This window comes from Marmota monax, unplaced genomic scaffold, assembly GCF_021218885.2.
Source record: "Marmota monax isolate L192 unplaced genomic scaffold, Marmota_monax_Labrador192_F-V1.1 WCK01_AAM20220418_F8-fsc00021, whole genome shotgun sequence".
Classification (NCBI taxonomy): domain Eukaryota; kingdom Metazoa; phylum Chordata; class Mammalia; order Rodentia; family Sciuridae; genus Marmota; species Marmota monax.
This window is the reverse complement of record NW_026695228.1, coordinates 9,442,653-9,462,861: the sequence shown is the minus strand read 5'-3', so window position 1 is coordinate 9,462,861 and position 20,209 is coordinate 9,442,653. Positions and strand designations below refer to the sequence as shown.

At 39.6% G+C, this 20,209-nt stretch overlaps 1 protein-coding gene across 23 annotated transcripts in view; it reads right to left on the bottom strand.

Annotated features, from left to right (window-relative positions):
- Positions 1-20,209, bottom strand: part of Arpp21 (cAMP regulated phosphoprotein 21) — a 149,993-nt gene that overhangs the window by 29,355 nt on the left and 100,429 nt on the right. For 19 of the 23 annotated variants that reach the window (XM_058576465.1, XM_046437279.2, XM_046437280.2 and 16 more), the window contains 3 exons: positions 19,419-19,523; positions 18,161-18,424; positions 14,464-14,590 (listed from right to left, as the gene is read on the bottom strand). In XM_058576465.1, the coding sequence (XP_058432448.1) occupies positions 14,464-14,590; positions 18,161-18,424; positions 19,419-19,523 (496 nt within the window). The remainder of the gene's footprint in view (positions 1-14,463; positions 14,591-18,160; positions 18,425-19,418; positions 19,524-20,209) is intronic. The other 4 variants (XM_058576472.1, XM_046437289.2, XM_046437291.2 and 1 more) reach the window with 1 other exon arrangement.

Here is a 20,209-nt window from a genome sequence, read left to right as displayed (position 1 = left end):
TTGCTTGAGAATGCATTTTAGAAATGCTGATCTGTGTGTGCATTCGATGATCTGTTATATTTGGAGGTGGGGAGCTGATGAAAGAAACTGGAATAACACACCTTCCCCATAAATACTGAAATCGTGGGAGAGGAGCGGGCCAGCTCTCATAATTCAGGAATATCCAGTCAAGTGTATTTTTATAATCCCTCTCTATGTGTCCCTCAATCCTAATGCAGGTGGAATATCCTTTGAGAAACAAGGATTAAGGAATCATGAAAGTGCATTTTTCCCATGGCTAATTTACATCATATTATCACACTGCCTGAGGAAGACTCTAATATTCGGTGCTGTGATGGGCTATTTAATTTCAAAGGCTTGAAAGTTTCAATCTGCTTTCACGATGTCTCCAAGTTCTCCCATGTACATAATATAGTCCCAATCAATCAGTGAGGTTCATCTCAAGTTCCTTTAAGACCAGCAGACATCAAACTCCCCGCTGATTTATTTTTCAACTTCCTGCTTTACTTCCATGCCTGTGAGCTCCCCAAATAAAGCCATCTGTGGTGATTTCACAGAAGCTCTGCCTTCCCTGGAGCTCTCACAATCCCCACACCCAACTGGGGCTTCTGCTACAAATCTAAGCAGAAGCAGCCAGATGGCAGTTGTCATGGTACAAGTGCTGGCTGTCACCACCAGGCAAAAGGACAGAATTCGAGTAGCCAGGCTTCAAGACAGCTCCACAAACCCTAAGGGCCACCCGTGTGAGCTGAGACACGAGGACAGTATTGGGTGGTGCTGAGAGCTGGCATTACTGATCTATATGATTTACAATCACTGTCCCCACAAACCAACAGCAACCACCACCACAAGGAAAGGGGACAAAGGTTGAAATGCAAGCTTTTCGGTGTCTTTTTTAAGTTTGCTATTCACAGCTTCTTGAATAAACCCTGGTATGCCATTTTTTAGGCTTCTAAAATGCATAAAATACACACAAACATACTTAGTGATGTTTAATTTATGCCATCTGGTACCTAAAGGTATAACGTGATCCTTATAACGTAAGTGGGGTTCAAAATGGGAAGGAACCCAAGATCACTGTTTCTATTCTGCTTCACTCAAGCTGGTGGTTAAAATAATCCAAAAATGCAAATTCGCTGACATTATGAGAACACCTGGCAAAGTACACTGGTTTCTTGCGCTGAGGGTCTTTCTTCCATTCTCTAGCTTATGAAGCATATGGAGACAGCAGTGAGCTGAGGAGAGGAGTTAAGAAGAAACCAAATCTGCCAATGCCTTGACTGCAGACATCTAGCCTCCAGGATGGTGAGAAAAGACCTTCCAGTGGATTCACACATCAAGACACCAAAGAAGGAAACAAACAAACCAAAGAGAGATAGAGAGAGAGAAGAAAGAAAAGGAAAGGCTGAAAGGCAGTCACTAATTCTCTTATCTTTCTTAGGACTGCTTTCTAAATAAGAGACTCTAAATAAATCATCAAACTCAAAATTCCTAAAGTTCCAAGATGAACTAGAAACTGAACTAATGAGGAACAGCTTTTAGGAGGTTAAATTACCCAGAAAGAGAAGAGAATGTCTAAAGCACTTTAAACCCCCTTCACTGGCTGACAGGCTCAACAGCAGGAAAATTTAGAAACCAACAACTAGATGTGCATATTCCCCATCAAAGTCCTGAGAAAAGGAAATATACAGGTAAGAGGGACAGAATGATTAGAAGGAGACTGAGCTTTGAACTTCAGCTGATGTGGGTATATTGATTTGCTGGGACAGAGTGAGAACTCTGGGCTTAAAATCACATCAGTTGATCTCCCTATTTACTGAATGATGTCCCTGGAATTGGACTTCAGCAGATTCACCTATTTATATATTCCCGTGTCTATATTCATCTCAGCATTTTTCAAAGGGGAGAGAAGTATTTTGAAATCATGAGGGCTTATTTAGAGACCTATTTAGTAAGCGTGTCATAAGGACTGCCAAATTAATACGTTAATTTCCATAGAAGTCACCCAACATGCCATTGAAATCCTGCCAGAGTTTAAAAATATTTTATGCAAATTTCAGAGACTGGAAATAAATGTAAAAATAAATGCTACCACTCATTAAAAATCAGTTCATGTCAACAAACACATTCCTACCTGCACGCATGCATGCGTACATACATATAAACGTGAACACACTTCTTAAGTCCCAATTTTCCTTTCTCTACTTAAATATCTATGAAAGATCAGCTAAAGACACTAAAGAGAAAATCCCCATTCCACAACCGAACAGTTTTCATTAGTAGAAAAACAGAGCAGGTGAGTTGTAGTGGGTCTTACAGTCAATGGATAAACCAAGGAACACCTGCAACTCTTGCTCCTGGGTGCTTTGTGTGCCTGGTTCAAGGGTGCTTTCTGAGAAGAGCACTGGGGAAGAAGGTAGGGAGCAATTTTTTCCCATGGTGGGCTTCTCTTCCCCACTACATTCTTGTTACCAAGGAAACCGTCTCCTGTGTAGCATATTCTTAGAGGAACTTGAGGTAGAATTCAACTCAAAGAGTGCGAGCAACTTAAACCGTGTCATTTTAACAATGAGAGACGGGAAAAAAAAAATTGACAGAAGGTAGAAAAATGCTCTGAAATGTCCATAAAGTCTCTTTGGGGAGAGAAGGAGTGAAGCCATTAATGACAGTGTATTATGAAATATTTTTAATCTAGAAGTTGAATATACACAAATGAGAGATTTTGCAAGCCTTAGTTCCTCTGCAATGTATGCTTCTTTAGAGGAACCTGAGAAAGCAAAGTCTGAATAGAGAAAGAGGTTGTGATTGCTGACACCGTACAAGACACTGCTGGATGTAGGGGGCTCACCTTTCGTGGTTGTTGGATGATTGGGTAATGACCTAGGCCTCCCAGGACCATAAGGTCAAGAGTGCTATTTATTTATTATAAGGCCAATTATTGCTACTAAATGTCTGTCAGTATTACAAATGGAATTTTAAAATTTTCCATTTGCTTATAGTGCTTTAAAAATGATTTCTACACATTGCCCTTGTATTCTGCAGCACTGTTAAATTCACTTGTTAGTGCTAGACGCTTAATTATAGATTGTTTAGAAAATTTTTATGTAAACAATCATGTCATTTTCAAATTTGGTTCTGCTTGTTTTAAAAAAGCATCACAGAAATGTTGGAAGAAGCAACACACATGCAAACATAAATTAAGTTTTGAATAAATAAGAATGGTGTATTAATAAGGAATTGGCATAATTTGCTCTTATTTTACCTGTTGGTACCTAGAACATGCATATGCAGGTTCAAAGCCAGAAAAATAAAATAATAGACAAAATAAATAAAAATTCATTGTTGCATGAGAGTTAGATGTCTTTAATTTTCATAATTTATAAAATGTTCTGTTATTTAAAAAAAATACAGAAACTACCATTTGGAATATCTTTTCTATCTCCTTACTGCTACTGCATTATTAGCTAGGTGGGAGCTTTGCTTCTGATTTATTTTTAGTCCTCAGATTGTTCTATTTGGCTCATCTCAATCCCAAAGTCTCAGGTGAGCATAAATTGGGCCTTTCCTGCCAGTCAGAACTACTAGGTTTCTGATAGGGGAAATCAGGTTTCCATCAAGATTTACTTAAGGTCACCTCAAACATTCTGACCTGTGTATCATAACAGCACACACTGGCTCATACTGCTTACATATAGATGAGTAATTAGAGTGGAATCTGTTAATGAATTGTTTTCCTTAGGAAACAAAAATATATGCAAATCCACTTAGAACTGAGCTTGTCACACTGTATAGTCTTGTAACCCTTTGAAATGTGTGCTTCACTACAATATCCTAGTTTCAGCAAGGTACGTTTTCAGCTCTATTCTGGCCTCTCTTTATGCATTTATATTTTATCCTCAAAACAGTCATGACCTACAATGGCTCATAAAAGCTGCAACAGTGCTGGACCTACTGCAAAAGAACCTTTAAAATAACAAAGCAGTAAGAGCATCTGGGAGAAAGTTAAAGATGCAATTTTAACGAGTCTCTAGGTGCCTTTGAGGGAATGTTGAGGGAATCGGGGAAGATGTCATCAGGCAATTATGGATTGGCCAGGAGTCCTTGAAGGGCATCAAACTCATCTTTGCAGCCAGGCAGGATTGGCTGACAACTGTGAACAGTACCAGCATGAAATCACAGGGGAGACTGTTTGTGGCTTCAGGGATTTGGACAGGAGCAAAGGTGTGAAGCCCCTTGCACTTTGCTAACACTCTTCAGGTGAAGAGATGCACAAAATGTCTCTGCCAGGGAACAACTGCTCTGCCAACAGATTCAATTAGTGACCCCACTTGTATGCGACCCTCATAAGGCTCTGAAGAGGGTGTGTGAGTCACAGGGTTTCTTTTAGAATTGTGTTAATTCAAGGAGGCATACAGGCAGTGCTGAACCTCCCTCCTTATAGTGATCCTCGCCTGGCTCTCAAACTGTAACATTACTATGTCACTTGTTTGGAAAGAAGGATCCATGCTACTTCAGACCTGGAAGGATTGATTAAAACCTTGATCCTTTGCTGATGGCCAGGAGAAAGGACACTTTAGGATGCAATGAATCCATTTAGCATGCAAGTGAGTCCGTGCTGATTGATTTTGCTGAATTTACATTTGTGTCCCAAGAAGCAGCAAGAAGCCATAACTGAGGACAGTGAAAAGAAGAAAGAATTTTAAGGTGAAAGATCTTTCAGTACCATGTATTCTAAGGTAGTGTCTTTTAAGTTTAGTGATTTGCATACTGCTTTTAACGCAAAATTGCAATGCCACGAAAAAGTTTAAGCAAAATGAGCCCCTTGGAAGTGACAACTTAAAACACCATCCAAAAGCCTAACTACTTTTCTTGAGTTCTACTGCATCTCTGAATTTGGGAACCAAGATAAAAACAATACTACATAAAATTTCCTCATTTTTTTTTAATCACTATTGCTCTAAGTCCAAAACCCAAGGGCCAATCTCACACTGGTTTCAGGGATACCCAGGTGAACAGGAGGTACTGCAGTACTCTTTGTGCCCTATCTCCAGAAGGGAAGAATGTCCAACACATTCTTCTCTATCATTCAAATGTTAGATTGTGAATGTCTGCAGGAGAATGAAGTGCTCTGTCACATAACAAAGAAGACCATCTGGGATTTGGGAATTGGGAGGAGGCAGAAACCAGATACCATGAGGAATTCAAAATTATACATTTAAGTTTGAAAATATATATTCCTAAAGACCTGAAGACCTGAACTAATTTTCTTTCTTTCTTTTTTTTTTTTTTTTTGGTACTAGGGATTGAATTCAGGGGTGCTTTACAACTGAGCCATATCCCCAGTCCTTTTTATTTTATTTTTTTGAGACGGTCTCACTAAGTTGCTTAGGGCCTTACCAACTTGATGAGGCTAGCCTCAAACTTGCCATTCTCCTGTCTCAGCCTCCTGAGTTGCTGGGATTATGGGCATGAGCCACCATGCCCAGCACAAAATACATATAAATATATATTTCTAAAGGCCTGAACTGAACAAAGATCTAGGTAATAACTGAGAGCAAAAACTATTGGCAAGAAATTAAAAACAAAACAAATAACACTAGGGAGGAAAAAAAAGAGAAAAGGAGGATTCAAAACTTCATCTGGCAAAAAATATCCTATCTTTGATGAAATTCTTTGATTAAAATCACCAGGCAAACCAATTCTTTGAATAAGCAGTTTGGAATCCTTAGGTTTTTCTGAAGCATTTATGATTCACTCTTATGAAAGGTACATCAAAATGTTAGGATTTTCAAAAAATATATTTCTATTCTTGATACCTTTCTTTCCTTAACATCCCAAATCTTACTCTTTCCTTTTTCTTTCTTTGTTATAAAAAATTACTCTTTCCCATTTTCTGTTGTGTAGCCAGAAAACAGACACTGCTATGATTTGTCTTCCCATATTTACAGAAAAACAGAAATTGGAATCATACCAGTAGTATCTAATGGCATAACAAATGAAAATGTAAACACCAAAAGAGACATAAAATGTAATGTGCCAAAGCAACAATTTGCAAACATACTGAATAAATTCCTCTTATGATACCTCCTAAGGGACAGAGAGAACCTGGCCATATACATGGTTTGGGGAACATGTAGCTTTCATGTAAGGAGAAAGAAAAAGAAAAATGTAGCATGAATCCTATTATTCCTCTTAATAATGTTAACCTTCCTCTTAATCCCGGTGTAATACTTCTTATTCTCATTTCTGTAAATGTAATAATTAGACCAATTAATGAAAGAAACACATGAACGTTTCCATAGAAACCCTTCCCAAACTAATATTTTCAGAACAGCGTGTTCCACAAGGATTTATCCATGTGATTCCCCCTGATGTTAACAGGAATCAGATAGACAATTAAATCTTCATGTAACTCTTTGATAACTTACCCTTCTGCTTCTGATGACATAACAATACAGATACCCAAAGTACAAATCACTTCCTGAGAGCTGTCAGGGATAATAACTTTTGCATCACTTCTCTGAATGAGCATGAACACATTATTTTCTCAAATTAAAACATATATATATATATATGTATTAAGAGATTTTAAATGTTAAAATGTATGGAAATTATATGTATGCTAATTAAACCAATAAATTCTTTTTAGATCATCGAATCTTAGGGAAGGCAAATTAAGTTAGAATCCCACCATCTACAAACGAATGTAGCCTATTGGTCAGAACAAGAGTCTGCATTCTTTCTTCAGCTCTGATGCTCCCTCTCCCCATCTCCACCAACCTCAAGGGATAAAAACCACATCAATTAATAATCATAAGCACGGTGCATGAGACAAGGGATTTCTGAAGATAGAATCTCTCTCGATCACATCGACACTGACTGCCTTAATAAGCCAAGTGAAAAAATACAGGATCTACCTTACTCAACTGCTTTGGTTAAATAAATTTATATTCCTTTAAGGTACATTTTACCCCATATCAAATATGTTCCAGAACAACATTAAAAAGGCAATAACGTTCTTTCTTACTCTTCTTACTCGGAGTTGTTAATACCAACAACATGCTCATACATAGAAATATCACTTCTACAAGAAGAAATAAAAAAGCTAAACACATTACTGATTGAACTCTGCATAGACCTATCAGGAAGGGATCTGTGCCTTTGGTATATTTCCAAGCATACATGCACCACACATAATCATTGGTTCCTGCCCAAAGTGCCATCAAGTTCATTCCATTGTTACACATTCTAGAGAAAACTGGGAGTGGGGAGGCTAGGATAGTTGTTCAGTGGTAGAGCACCTGCCTAACTCATGAAAGACCCTGAGTTTGATCCCCAGAACTGCAAACAAATAAAAATAAACAGGAGTAAATGAAAATGATTAAAGGCAGAGTGATGAGAATTAGTTTTCAGGACCAGGTTATTCCTGCCATTCTAACCCTTGAAATGAGTTTCTATGGGAGCATTAGTACTTTAAAATTGCAGAAATCCCCAAATCATCAACTATACCAAAATACCCCTAATACACTATACCCCTGAAAGTGGCTCTAGGGGTAGAGGATATATTCTTTGGATGTTTGAACTTTAAAAAATGTGCATATTCACTGTAGACATGAATTGACTTGTTAGGCTGTCACTCTATTTGATTACATAACACTTACCTGCAATTTGCTCTTATTTATATTTGAATTGTATGGCTGAGAGATTTTCTTTAATCCTTTTAAATATTCATACAATCACTTGAGCCGAGGCACTGTATTTTCCATGGGGGAAAGATAAACCACTGAGAGATATGGTGAAAAAAGAATGTACTCTTTCTCTCCCACCTCACTCTGACTCTCCACACTCTCCCTGCATATGCCCAAATGAAAATTATTCATTCTTTCAATAGAATCATGCTATATTTATCTTTTCTCTCAAAATTCAGATTCACAAGCATTAATGTTATTCTCAATACTTACTATGTACACAGATATGCTGACTATGAAATATTATTAGAATTGTGTCTAAAATACAAATAAAATCAAATCAAGAATGAATCTGGGTATAACTCTCCCCTTTTCAACAGCTTAGAAAGGACATGTCTTTTGCAAAACATCAAGACTCTGGGCTACATGAGCATCCCTTGGGAGCTTGAAGGATATGTAGAATCTTAGGACCCATCCAGATCTATTGCATTCATTTTCATTTTAACAATCTGGATAGTTGATATGCATATTAAAGGTCAAGAAGCAATGGCTACAGAAATCCCCATGTGAGGGGTGAGGTGGGGCACTGACAAGCTCTTTTGAGGAATCTTCAGAGGCCTGTAGTTGATGTGCATATAAAAAGGGCTGGATGGAGCCGAACAGCTATACATACAGAAATGGAAGGTGCATTTGTTCTATGGAACGAAAATCTAGTGGCCTTTTTTAAAGTTTGTATTTCTAATAGGCTGAGATCCTCCAGCTGGACAATCTTTAATGAAGAAGTCTCTACACATAAATGGTTTCTTCCAAAATGGAGGTCTGAACCAACAGAACCTTTACCTTAAAGGTCAGAGTGTCACCTGAAGATTCATGGATTGCGTTATCCTATGACAGCATTACCATCTAACAAAATAAAACAAACAAATCTACATTCTCTGACCTGGCATCCTCTACCCACATCATTCTTCAAGGAAAAAAATATATATGTGTGTGTGTATACACACACACACACACACATACACATATACATATGTGTATATGCATATGCATATATATAAGGGGGATCTTAATTTATGCAACCTTCTTTATCTGAATCCATTTTCATTCTGATTAACTGGACAAAGAGAAGGCCTATTGCAAAGATTCTTCACACCAAGTTCTCTGTCAAAAGAACAACAGTCTGGAGTTAGGCAATCTCCAGCTCCTCTCTGATGAAGGAGGACAGGGGTTAACGTATTTCCAAGTCATTGAGGTATTATTTATACTCTTTTCATCTGGTTTTCTTATAACTTGTATGTGTTAGATGGTTCTCAGCCTACATATTCAGAAGCAAATTGTCATAAATTGGACTTTTATAAACTGTCTGAGTAAGCCTGTTGAGTCTCCAGAACAGGCACTTGGTATTAAATCTGTAAGCAATGAAGTAGCCGAAGCCCCCTTTCTGGCTCTGACAAGAGAGACTCCATGTTGGGTAGGAGGCTGGCCTCCCAGCCTCAGTTCCTCCTTTAGTAAAATTAAATATTCACACTCCATTTTTTTTCTACTAGTGATGCCTCACAAAGGCCGCTGACTGTAAGAGAAGTCCACATGAGGTTAATTTTAAATGCAGGTGAAAAACATGAGAAAAGGAGACTTTCACCCTTATCATCTCCACCAACTCTTGTATTTTGCTGCAGGTAGAACATCATTTACTCTGCATAGACTTGAGAGGAATAGGGAAGAAATACATTTAACAAGCTTATGGCAACCTTCCAAAAGTTGGTTGTTGTTTTGCAATATGAAGCATTTTTAAGATTCCTTTTCATGGTTTCCTCTTGAGCTACAATTTCAAGAGTAAAAAGGGAAATGCATTATGAACTGGGTTTTGCCCCCAAATGAATCACTCAGCAGATACTTGTGAGTGGGGGAGCGTGGGTTAGGAAAGGGATGTTGTAAAGCAGTCTTCAGAAGCCACACCAAATGGTTGGCTGCCATTGTACCCTAACCTAGTTCCTTCCCCTCTTTTTTGCTCATATCTTCATATCGATCCCCTTTCATGACATTCAAGAACGTGGATACTCCTGGTCTGAAAGGAAGGCAGAACTGTGAAGCATATGTTGTAAACCATCATCTTCATTATTCTTCTACCTAAACCTAGAGTAATACGGCTGACACCAAGCAGCAGTGCTGAGAGCCTGGCACTGAGAACTGCAAGCAACAGCTTACAGGAACTGCTCACCTGCCCTTACTGCTCAGAGGGCCTCTATCTTTCAGAAGATCTTGGTGGATTTGTCTAACTTCTTTTAGGGCATATAACATTTCTTAGGCATGCCAGATGATAAAACGTTCCAAATCACCTTAAACTTTCTTCTCCATCCTTGGACTTCAGAGACTCTGAGGGAAAACTTTTCCCGGAGATTTATTTTAGGACTGTAGATTTTACATTTGGGGTTTTGAATATCCACCATTCAGTAACTGATAGAACTAATCAACAAAAATAGAGAGGATATGAATGACAAAATGAATTAACGGGATCTAACTGATCTGTAAAGACTTCTACCCAAAACAGCAGAGTATCTACTTTTTCATCAAGGTACATCATATTCTTGGCCATAAATCAACCTCAAAAATTTTATAAGAATTGAAATCATACAGAATGTGTTATCTAACTATAATGGAATCAATCTACAATAAATAACAGAAAGACAACAGGAAAATCTCCAAACACTTGGGCATTAAACAACACACTTCCAAAAAATCCATGAGTCAAAGACGAAGAATCAAAGAAAATTTAAATGTATATACAGATGCATGAAAATGAAAATATAACATGTCAAAATATGTGGGATACAGCTAAAGCTGGACTGAAAGGGAAACTTGAAGCACTAAAAAGTTTACATTACAAAAGATAGAAGATCCAGAATCAACCATTTAGCTTCCTACCTGAAGAAAATATAAAAAGAATAGCCAAACAAAGCTAAAGTGAATAAAGTGAAATAAATAAATAAATAAATAAGGATAAGAGCCAAAGTCAGTGAAACTGAAACAATAAAATAACAGTAAATCGATTAAAGGGCTGATTCTTCAAAAAGATCAGTAAGTGATGAATCCAGCAAGATCAACAATAAAATAAAGTTAAAAATCACCAATATCAGAAATAAAACAAGATATCACAACATATTCTGAAGCTACTAAAGAGATAATAAAAGAATACAACCCTCAAATTTATGCACCTAACTCCCAGAACTAAGAAGAAACGGGCCAATTCCTTGATAATCGCAACCTAGTGAAACTCCCAAAAGATGAAATAATCTTAATAGTCCTACAACCATAAAGGAATTGATTTATAATTTAAAAGCTCTAGAAATTATCATAAAATTTCAGTATTTGACCACTGACAGAATCTATTCTAAGACAAGACACTCTCCCTTCCAAGTGTTTAAAATCCAGATTGATTTAAAACTATCCTGGCAACTGTATTTCTTTGTAGTCCTGGGTTATTAATAAGTGTCTAATAAAATTTTCTCCCTCTCTGGGGGTACCTAATATCATATTGGCAACAGACAATGTCTTCCATTAGAGGTATTTCTATATTAAAGGTTTTTAAATATATTAAAGGTTTTTAAATAGCTGCAATTTCCATACATCACTGCAAATCTATCACTTGATTTTCCATAGTTTCTTAACATCAGTGACATTTATTTATGATCATCACTAGCATCAGATCTTTCTTTCTCATGTGTAGGACTTTGACTATCTATTGATAAGGTCAAGAGAACAAAATCACCAAGAGGAAGAATTATGTCCCCCTGCTGGTCTTCAGTGTACCTTAAGTGTCCTCTTAAATCAATTGCAGGGTATCCAGTTTCCTTCATAAAATTTCGCTGTCTATAGTTTTAAGCCCTAGGAAAGAAGTGGTAACTGACAGAGGTTTCAATTCTGTCGAGAATGTAGGAAAATGAAGAAATGTTTTTATAGCAATTAAATAAATATAGCAAAAACTGCCAGGAAGCCAACTGGGATTAAAATCTCATTTGATTTTTACTGGACATAATTTTGTCCCACTCACATGCTAAATCATATGACAGCTAAGGATGCTATGAAACGAGCTGGTGTCAGTACCAAAGGAGGATAGGAGAGGGTCAGATCCCAGGATGCAAGACTGCAGGAGACAGGAGAAGGAGCAATCAGAGCATCTCTGTGAGACAGAAACATACTTACACGAGTCTAGAGTTTGACTTAGAGACAGAGGAGGCTTATCTACAAGATCCTCCAGAAAGCATGACTTTTACCATGATCTGAAAAGGCTCTTTCTTCTATGAGAGTCCATGTATTGAGTTTCTCCCACAAATAACTCTGCCATACTCTATTGAAAAGTCTCTATTGCCTTCAGTAAGCTGAGCAAAGGCCTTCCAAACCTGTAGGACCCAGAGCCTCTAGGCATTATCACACTGCCATTGTGCAAGCTCTGTTGCTTGGATTTTATTAGCAGAGGTGATTCTTTGCAAGGGCCAGACATACCACCTGCCTTCCCCCAAAGTGGTCAATTCAGCCCGCAGTGGAAACTGTGTCGGGATGTTGGACCAGATAACAGGTGTCATGATCACAAAAGCCAAGAAATCAAAGGTCTAAGTCTGTCCATGTGTACTGAAATTGTCATTTCTGGGGAAGATACTGTTCAGAAATCATTTCCCTTTTCTCACCCTCTCCACCTTCCACAGACCACATTAACTGCTTCTCATGTCCTTGATGCCTGAAGCATTGCCCTCACTTCTATTTGGAGCATGATATTGCTATACAATGCATTCCTATTACACTGTCATGGTCATTCCTTGGGGATGGCATTGTCATGGTGATGTGTGAGCACTGGGCAAGTCAAAGCCACTCAAGGGTCACAGAATAGAGTTGGGACCAGTTAAGTCTTTCTGAAACCCAAGGAGGAATTTCTGCAGCTCTAAATTCTCCCACATATTTTACAAAAGAGAAAATGTCATGCATATTTTCCCTACCACTGTTAGTCATCAGTGAAGTTAGTGGAGAGGAGAAACAGCAATATAGGATTCTGGGGGAAACTCTAGACTTGCTCTTACTCGAATTCTGTTGCATTTATGCATTCGACCTTCACATGCATTCGACCTTCACAGCCCCTCACCCAGATCCTGAGTTTATAGGCTTACTGGATTCCAGCACGTTTGCAGCCTTTCTATGATGATGTTCCACAAGTCTGAAATATTTCTCTAGACAACCATCACACCATGACACTAAGCTAAATAAAAACTAGATCATTACAATGAGACATCTATGTCTTTCCTCTCCTAAATGCATTGGTAACCAACAGGAAAATTCTTCACTGATTCTGAACCAAGGTCTAGGAGATTATAAATTAATTTTTTTAAATAAACATCCTCAGGAAAAAAAAGACAGGCTCGAAATACAAGCAATATATCTCTATAGTCTACAGCCAAACTGAGAGCTCAGTTACCACCAAAATAGTAGAGAGAATAACATTTTCCAACAATCAGAAAACACTGCCAAGTGCTTTTCTTAAAATAACTAATAGTTTGAAACTATTTTTGTTCTTACGACAGTAGAAGTATAAAGTCCATTCTGAGGTCAAATATATTCTTCCCTGAACAAACATAGTGTTGAAACAAGACAAAATCTGGCTGGCTGCCATAGGTTTCTGTAATTCTCCCGCAGACTTTAAATAGGTCATAAGATGAATTAAAGAACACACAACCATCTACAGTATAGAGCGATTTAATTCTTTCTCCACTCTGACCAAATGCTAGCAATGTCAGCATTAGTATTCTTAGGGTGTCTGTGATTGGTACTGCTCCTTGGCAAAGATTGTGGGTTTCTTCCCATAGCTTGTACAAAAAAATGGTACATACCACGGATATGTTACATACATATATCGGTACATATTACATGTGCATACACATATATTCGGTGTAGCAATGTGATCACAGAGCAAAGCATTCATGAGCAGCAGCAGGGAGCATGTGATCTTTAGGGTGACCTACTTACTGAAGGCAGCTTCTCCCAGTCAGGTGGTCTTCAGCATGACAATTAGCAGTTTTTCCCACAGTTTGGTCAGCAGGAAGGACACAGCGCTCTGCCTAGCTCAAGTCACTCAGCCCTGCTGGGTTTCTGCTGCTCTCTGGGGAACGGCATTCCGTTAGGAGTGTGACACAGTAGGGAAAGAGACCGGTTCACTGTGAGACCTGCTACTCACTCTCGTACAGTGTATCGGCCCCCCTTCCCACTGCACAGTGGCTGCCGGGCCCTGGGCAGGAGGCACACGTGGCCCTCGTGAAAGTGAACCACGGAGTCAGAGTTCCACCGAGACACACCACGCTGCTTTGTCGGTAGCTTTCTTCTAGAGACAGTGCTTTTTAGGATGGTATCAAAACAACCTAATTTGGTTTCCCTAGCCTTAGGGACAAGGGAAGCACTCTCTTTAAGATAATGAGGGAAAAAAAAACATGAACTAGGAAGACAGGGATGTGGTCAGCTCTCTGCTTTAAAATAAACTGAGATGATCCGAAAATAATTTGTGGAGGCTGTGTTCAGCATGCATGCCTGGGAGGCTGGACGGAGGTGCGCCTCACCTCCTTCTTGTGCCTGCTTCTTTTGCACACAGAGTTGATCAATGCTCTGATGGCTTCTCTGGGGAGGGGAACATGCTGTCTGAAATCACCACACTTGGGCACTCAACCAACGAGTACACCTATGGAATTCACCGTGAAGACGATTGGGCTGGAGCACAGAATGCAAAAGAGACTCCAAGTACCTGCTTGCTGAGCTGCCTGTGGCATCTGCTGACCCCTCTGAGCACTGTACTGAACCGAGGCCATGGGCCGGTACTGCTGCGTGGCTGAGGTAGGGTACTGACCAGACGGGTAATAATAGACAGGCATCTGGAAGACAGATAGGCAAAAGCGGAGAATGAGGATCAAACATAAGCCTTTTCTCACATAAAACACCCTGCCATCTATGATGTCACATGATCGAAGTAGATTGTAAAGAGGGCCCACCATAAACTTCTGCCTGGCCTGTGTGTATGGGCATGTGCCATGTATATGTTCTCCTGTGATGAGGTGGAACCCATTCTCCAAGCCCTTGAAACTGAGCTGGTTCTGAGACCCACTTTGACCAGTGCCATGAGACAGAAAGACTTATAAGCCTGAACCTCAGAAAAAAATATGCACCTTTTACTCCTTCTGGAGAAGGACCCAGCCACTAAGCAAGGAAGTCCAGGCTTTCTGCTCTAGAAAGAGGCCATGTGGAGATCAGAGGCACCTGGACTCACAAGACACCCTCAGTTGTGGGCATGTGTGTGAGCCCTGGTCAAATCACCTTAGCCGGTACCATACAGAGCAGAGAGGAGCTATCTGTGATAAGTCTGGCTCCATTGCTGACTTAGTCATGAGCCATACAATGGTTTTTAAAAGTCTACCAAAGCACTTTGCAGAGTGGTTTGCACACAGTTAGAATCTGGAAAATTTATGTTCAATATAAAAGGGGAAATATCATATGTTAAAATATCATTTATGTCACCCTCTGTAACTTCCTAATGACTGAGTATGAATGAAAAGCTTCTAATTACTTCCACTGAAATAATGTATCTTCTGATCTGGAAGGACTTCTTTGACTGCCTCGGGTCATTTATATTAAGGCTACTTTCCTACTGATCTTAGTTAATTATTTTCCTTCTTCAGGCCTCAGACTTTTCTCCTATCATCTTTTCTAAAGTGAAAATGGAGCCAACCCCGTAGACAGCTTATGAGTATTACATGCATAGAATAAAATTATGAACCAATTATTTGGGAACTGTGATTTTATGGCTATTTTATTTTCTGATTTGCTCATGTCAAATAGGAAATATTTTTCTATTTCAATCTTGCTATTGAAACACATAGCATATTTTCTTCCCTCAGGATATAGTAGGAACAAAAGATAACAGAATTTTTGTGACTCTTGTTCTGCAATTCCATGAAATCATTACGAGTAATAATTCTGACTACCTAATAATATGGACATTCAAGGGTAATGGGCTGAATGAATCTAAAACAATCACCAGTCTGTGTCTGGCAACTGATTTATTCATTGCATACATTGCTAATAGTAACTTAACCCTTTTTTGGTGAGGCAGTTTACAACAATAAAATCTTAAATAATTCTGGTGAAGTCATAGGTTTTAGTTTTGCTTTGGTAATTTGTGGTGCAATGAAAGATTACTACAATTATGCATCACATTCTCCCAATATTAAGAACAGCTACTACACTATTCATTCATCAGCATTATATTTGCATGTTTTTTTTAAAGAAGAATAGCATTTTATTTCTTAAGAAGAAACTGTCTGGGTGAAATATAAGCTTCTGAATATGATATCCATTCCTTGGCTTTCCCTATTATGCTCAATATGAAATGTTAAAATATACCTTTAAGGTTAAAGAATGGAACTCAAACACTTGAAAAGTTCCTAATGAGCACTAATGATTTGGATAAATGTCAAATTTCATGTAAACCTTTTAAAAAGCTACTTTTTAACAAATTGCACTGGGAAGTTGGTCACCTCTGTCCAGCACGTCTCCACAGTACAGCAGAGCACCAGTTGGAGGAATGAGGACCTCCATCCATGTGAAGGAAGGGACACTTGACCCGCCCTCCTTACCCCAGTGAGCTGGGGTAAGAGGAACCTTTTAAAGGATCAATATGAAAGGTTCCAAAGAAGAAAGGGGCAAGAGATGTAAAGCTAGTCCAAAAGGAAGAAATGTTCATTTTCAACCAACCATATTAAAATACGAAGAATCCAAAGATGGATGAGAATAGGAAAGACATACATTAGAGAAAGAACTATAGAAGATAAGCACTCTCCCATTTCCCTTCTTCAATTCCTCTTTTCCTTGTTCATGTGTTTCCTACTTATTCTTTCTAGTGGGCATTCAGAAAGCACACACAAGTCAGAGAAAATTGTCCTTCAAGGTTATTCTCTGCACAAATACATTTCCATAAACATCCATGGGCTGAGTCCCACCTGAGTTGATTTCCATTGTTCTATAGTTAGGTAACTAGAGTTTAAAATGTTCACTGCATTGAAAGATATTATATGCTATAACCTATACCACTATCTGTGGTTCTTTAAGAAAGATGTTCATAAATGTCCAAACTGATCATGAACTGTCTCTGTTTTTCCTCCATTTCTTCCATTTTTTAAAATCCGTTGAAGAGAAAATGAAAGTATTTCTGTTGCAGACACAGCAGAGGTTTTGAATTGTCTTTTCTTTTTCTGTTCACTAATTTTGAAATTCCTTCATTGGGGAAGGACTTTTTTTTTTTAAGTGTTCAATTAAGCACTCTGCCAATTTCCTCTGACAACAGAAATGGGTAAGGACACTTAGATGTTATTTAGTCTACAAGAGCTAAGCAATTTCTCCAATAATTAAAGTTGAAGTATTTAATTTATTAGTAAAATAATTAATATATTAATAAAGTCCTTTCTCCTGTAACTTAAAGTTATTTTACACATCTCCTTAAATCCCACTAGGGAAGAAATATTATTGAGACACAGACTGAGGATGAACTATTAATTAATCACTCAAAATAAAATGAACAACTGACTGAAAATCATTTCATGGTAGATGGTTTTGTGTGTCTGGAAGACAAAATAATTTATTCAAGATGTTAAGGCAATGAAACAAGTGATACAAAGGTGACACTGCACTTTAAACAGCTCGTCCAATGCGATGCTTCATAATCAGGATGGAATTTGCTCGGGATATGTGTGCCTTGAAAATGGACCAGAAAATGTCTCTGTGCATTTTACATCTTGACAGTAATCACTTCCAATATTCTGTAAGGGATACCCAGGAGAGCACTGGAGATGTTTGGTGGTGAACAGTAACACATAATCAGTCTTTGGGAAGACAGTAGAAATCAGTGATCTGTGGTGTCTTACATGCTCAAGTCAATTAAATATGATTAATGGCTACCTGTGAGAGCAGGCGTGAGCTCTGCTTCCCCTCAGGGAGAGGAAAGGACAGTAGATATTTGGTTTAACTTCCTCCTTTATATTCATAGAGGAGCTACTGCCTGGAGCATCAGATTAGCTCCGGAAAAATGCTTGTGAATTGATAAGAGGGAGAAACCACATTTCCTGAGCAGCAGGAAGAGAGGGTTCAGGGTCCCCTGGGGACAGGCCTTCCCTTCCTGGGCAATCCCAGGAACAGGGCATCACATGGTAGCAGAGGCTTTTCACGGCCTCTGTACCAGCAGCCTGAAAAAATGGACCTTCCCTTGTCATGCCGTGGGGGGTTGGGTCAGTTTCCTTCAACTTCCTTTCTGAGCCATATGACTGTGCACAACTAATCAACAGAAGGACAAAATAAGTCCTGGGGGTGGGGAAGACCTACAGGAACCAGAAAGGGAAAGGCAACTTGACCTCAGGTGACATTCTATATGGAAAGACCGGTCAAAGTGCACCCACCTGTGCAGCTGCAGGCTGTTGCACAAATCCCTGTGGGGAGGGAGGGGCCTGAAGAACTTGCTGCGAGATGGGTGGGCCAGAGCCGGAGAACCCCCCTGTAGAAAGCTGCTGGCCCGTAGAGGCGATGACATAGCCGGGCTGCTGGGTTGGCTGCGGCAGGAGGGAGGATGGGTAGACAGGACCGGATGGTGGCGGCTCGGGAGTCTCTCCTGAGGACTGACGGCTCAGGTTCATCTGGCTGAACTGTGTGGCCACATCATCTCTCTGCCAAAGACGGGGAAAGAAGAGGAAATTAGGATGATCAACTTGGTAACAAGAACGTTAACATTGAGGCACACACAGGACACACACTTATAATTGGGGGAAAAGGAGGAAGTATGAACTGAAAAAAAATAAAGGAATAATTCAGTCAGAACATGAAAAAAGAGTATTGCATGAGAAATCAGGCGTTCATCATCTTAAGAACTGGAGATGGTAAACAATTTGACCCAAATATCCCTCTTCAATGCAAGCAAAATATTCTTTCTAGATCGAGGGCTCAGGATCCTCGGGATGGGTGCTGCAGACAAGGTGATGATGCTTGTCGTGCCGGGTCCTCAAGGGTCAGCTGGTCTCCCCAGCAGCAGTCATGGATCTGCCTTCTGGAGAGAAGCAGACATACCTACTCATCACCACCCACAGCTGCTGCAAAGGTGGAGTTAGGATGGGAGTCACCAACAGGGTGGGTGGGATTACATGCCTGATTCAGGGAGCATTCGTTTACTGTCAGGGCCTGAAATTTAGGGATAATAATCCAAGCTACTGCCTCAAAGGATCTATTGCATTGAGGGTAAAATGAAAAGAAACTGGGGGACTGGCTTCCAATGGGAATACCTGCATCAAGAGCATAGGGTGATAATAGTTATGCTACCATCTTGACTCTGACTTTGAGATATTCCCCAAACCTTCACACCAAATTCATGTTTCTCTCTGTTCCTGACTTGAGAGCCTTCAATTCCTTCTTAGCTAGTAAGCTTTCTTTTTTTAAAGGTACCAGATTATAGAAGCAATTAACATTAGACAGATAACAGAAAGGAAACAAGAGATGTCTTACAGAGATGGGTTGCATTGTTCAGGGATGAGACATTCACACACAAACCCCCACCTCGCCATCAGCCCAGGACACCCACCCAGGATCAGCCCAAGCTGCACAGGAAAACAGCAAACCAAGTGAATGAGCTCTCCCAGGGGAAAAGCCACATTACATATAATACAGTACCATGGGGAAGTGCTGCGTTGGAGACACAGGCAGGAGATGCTGGGGAGGAAAAGAGACTGCCGGATATTGCACTGACTGGGAGGGTGCCTGCAGCCCCTGGACAGACTAGGGGGAAGAAAAAGCTGATCAGGAAACAGGAAAGCACAGGTGTTGAGTCCCACAGGAAGTGTCTGCTATACCTAATAGGTCCTCTAGGATCAGTGCAGCCCAGGGAGGAGAACCAGCCCCCAAAGAAAAGTCAAGGCCATGCAGACCAGACTGACACAGCCTTGAGGGAGGCTAGTTTGCACAGAGGGAACACTCCTTGGAGAAGTTAGTGATGTCCATTTGGTGTCGGTGGTGGTTAGATTCTCTAATTCTAAAAGTACTGCCCAAGGTCTAAGAAATAAGAAAAAAAAGTAAAAAGAGGCTCATTCTAGTTGCCTATCTAGAATGCTTCAGGTTCCTGTGGCTATGTCCACATGTCTCCCTAGGAAAGGAGGCAGTTCTGCATCTTTCTAAGAGGCATGAGGATGAACAGCAGTTCACTTGGAATTGATTGATTTCCATTCCTCCCATTGATAACGAGTTCAATACTGACTCTTTGCAGACATGAGCATCGGATCTGTGATGGAAATGGATAAGCAAGATGATACACAGCCTGGATGGCATTATGAGTTCAGTCTGTAAGACAGACACTCCTCAATACATAAAAACAGCATCTAGATTTAAGAAAAAACATCTTCCTTTTCCCTATGACCTGCTCTCCCTCTGCAGATACATGCACTGGAGTGGGTATACATTTCTATCTA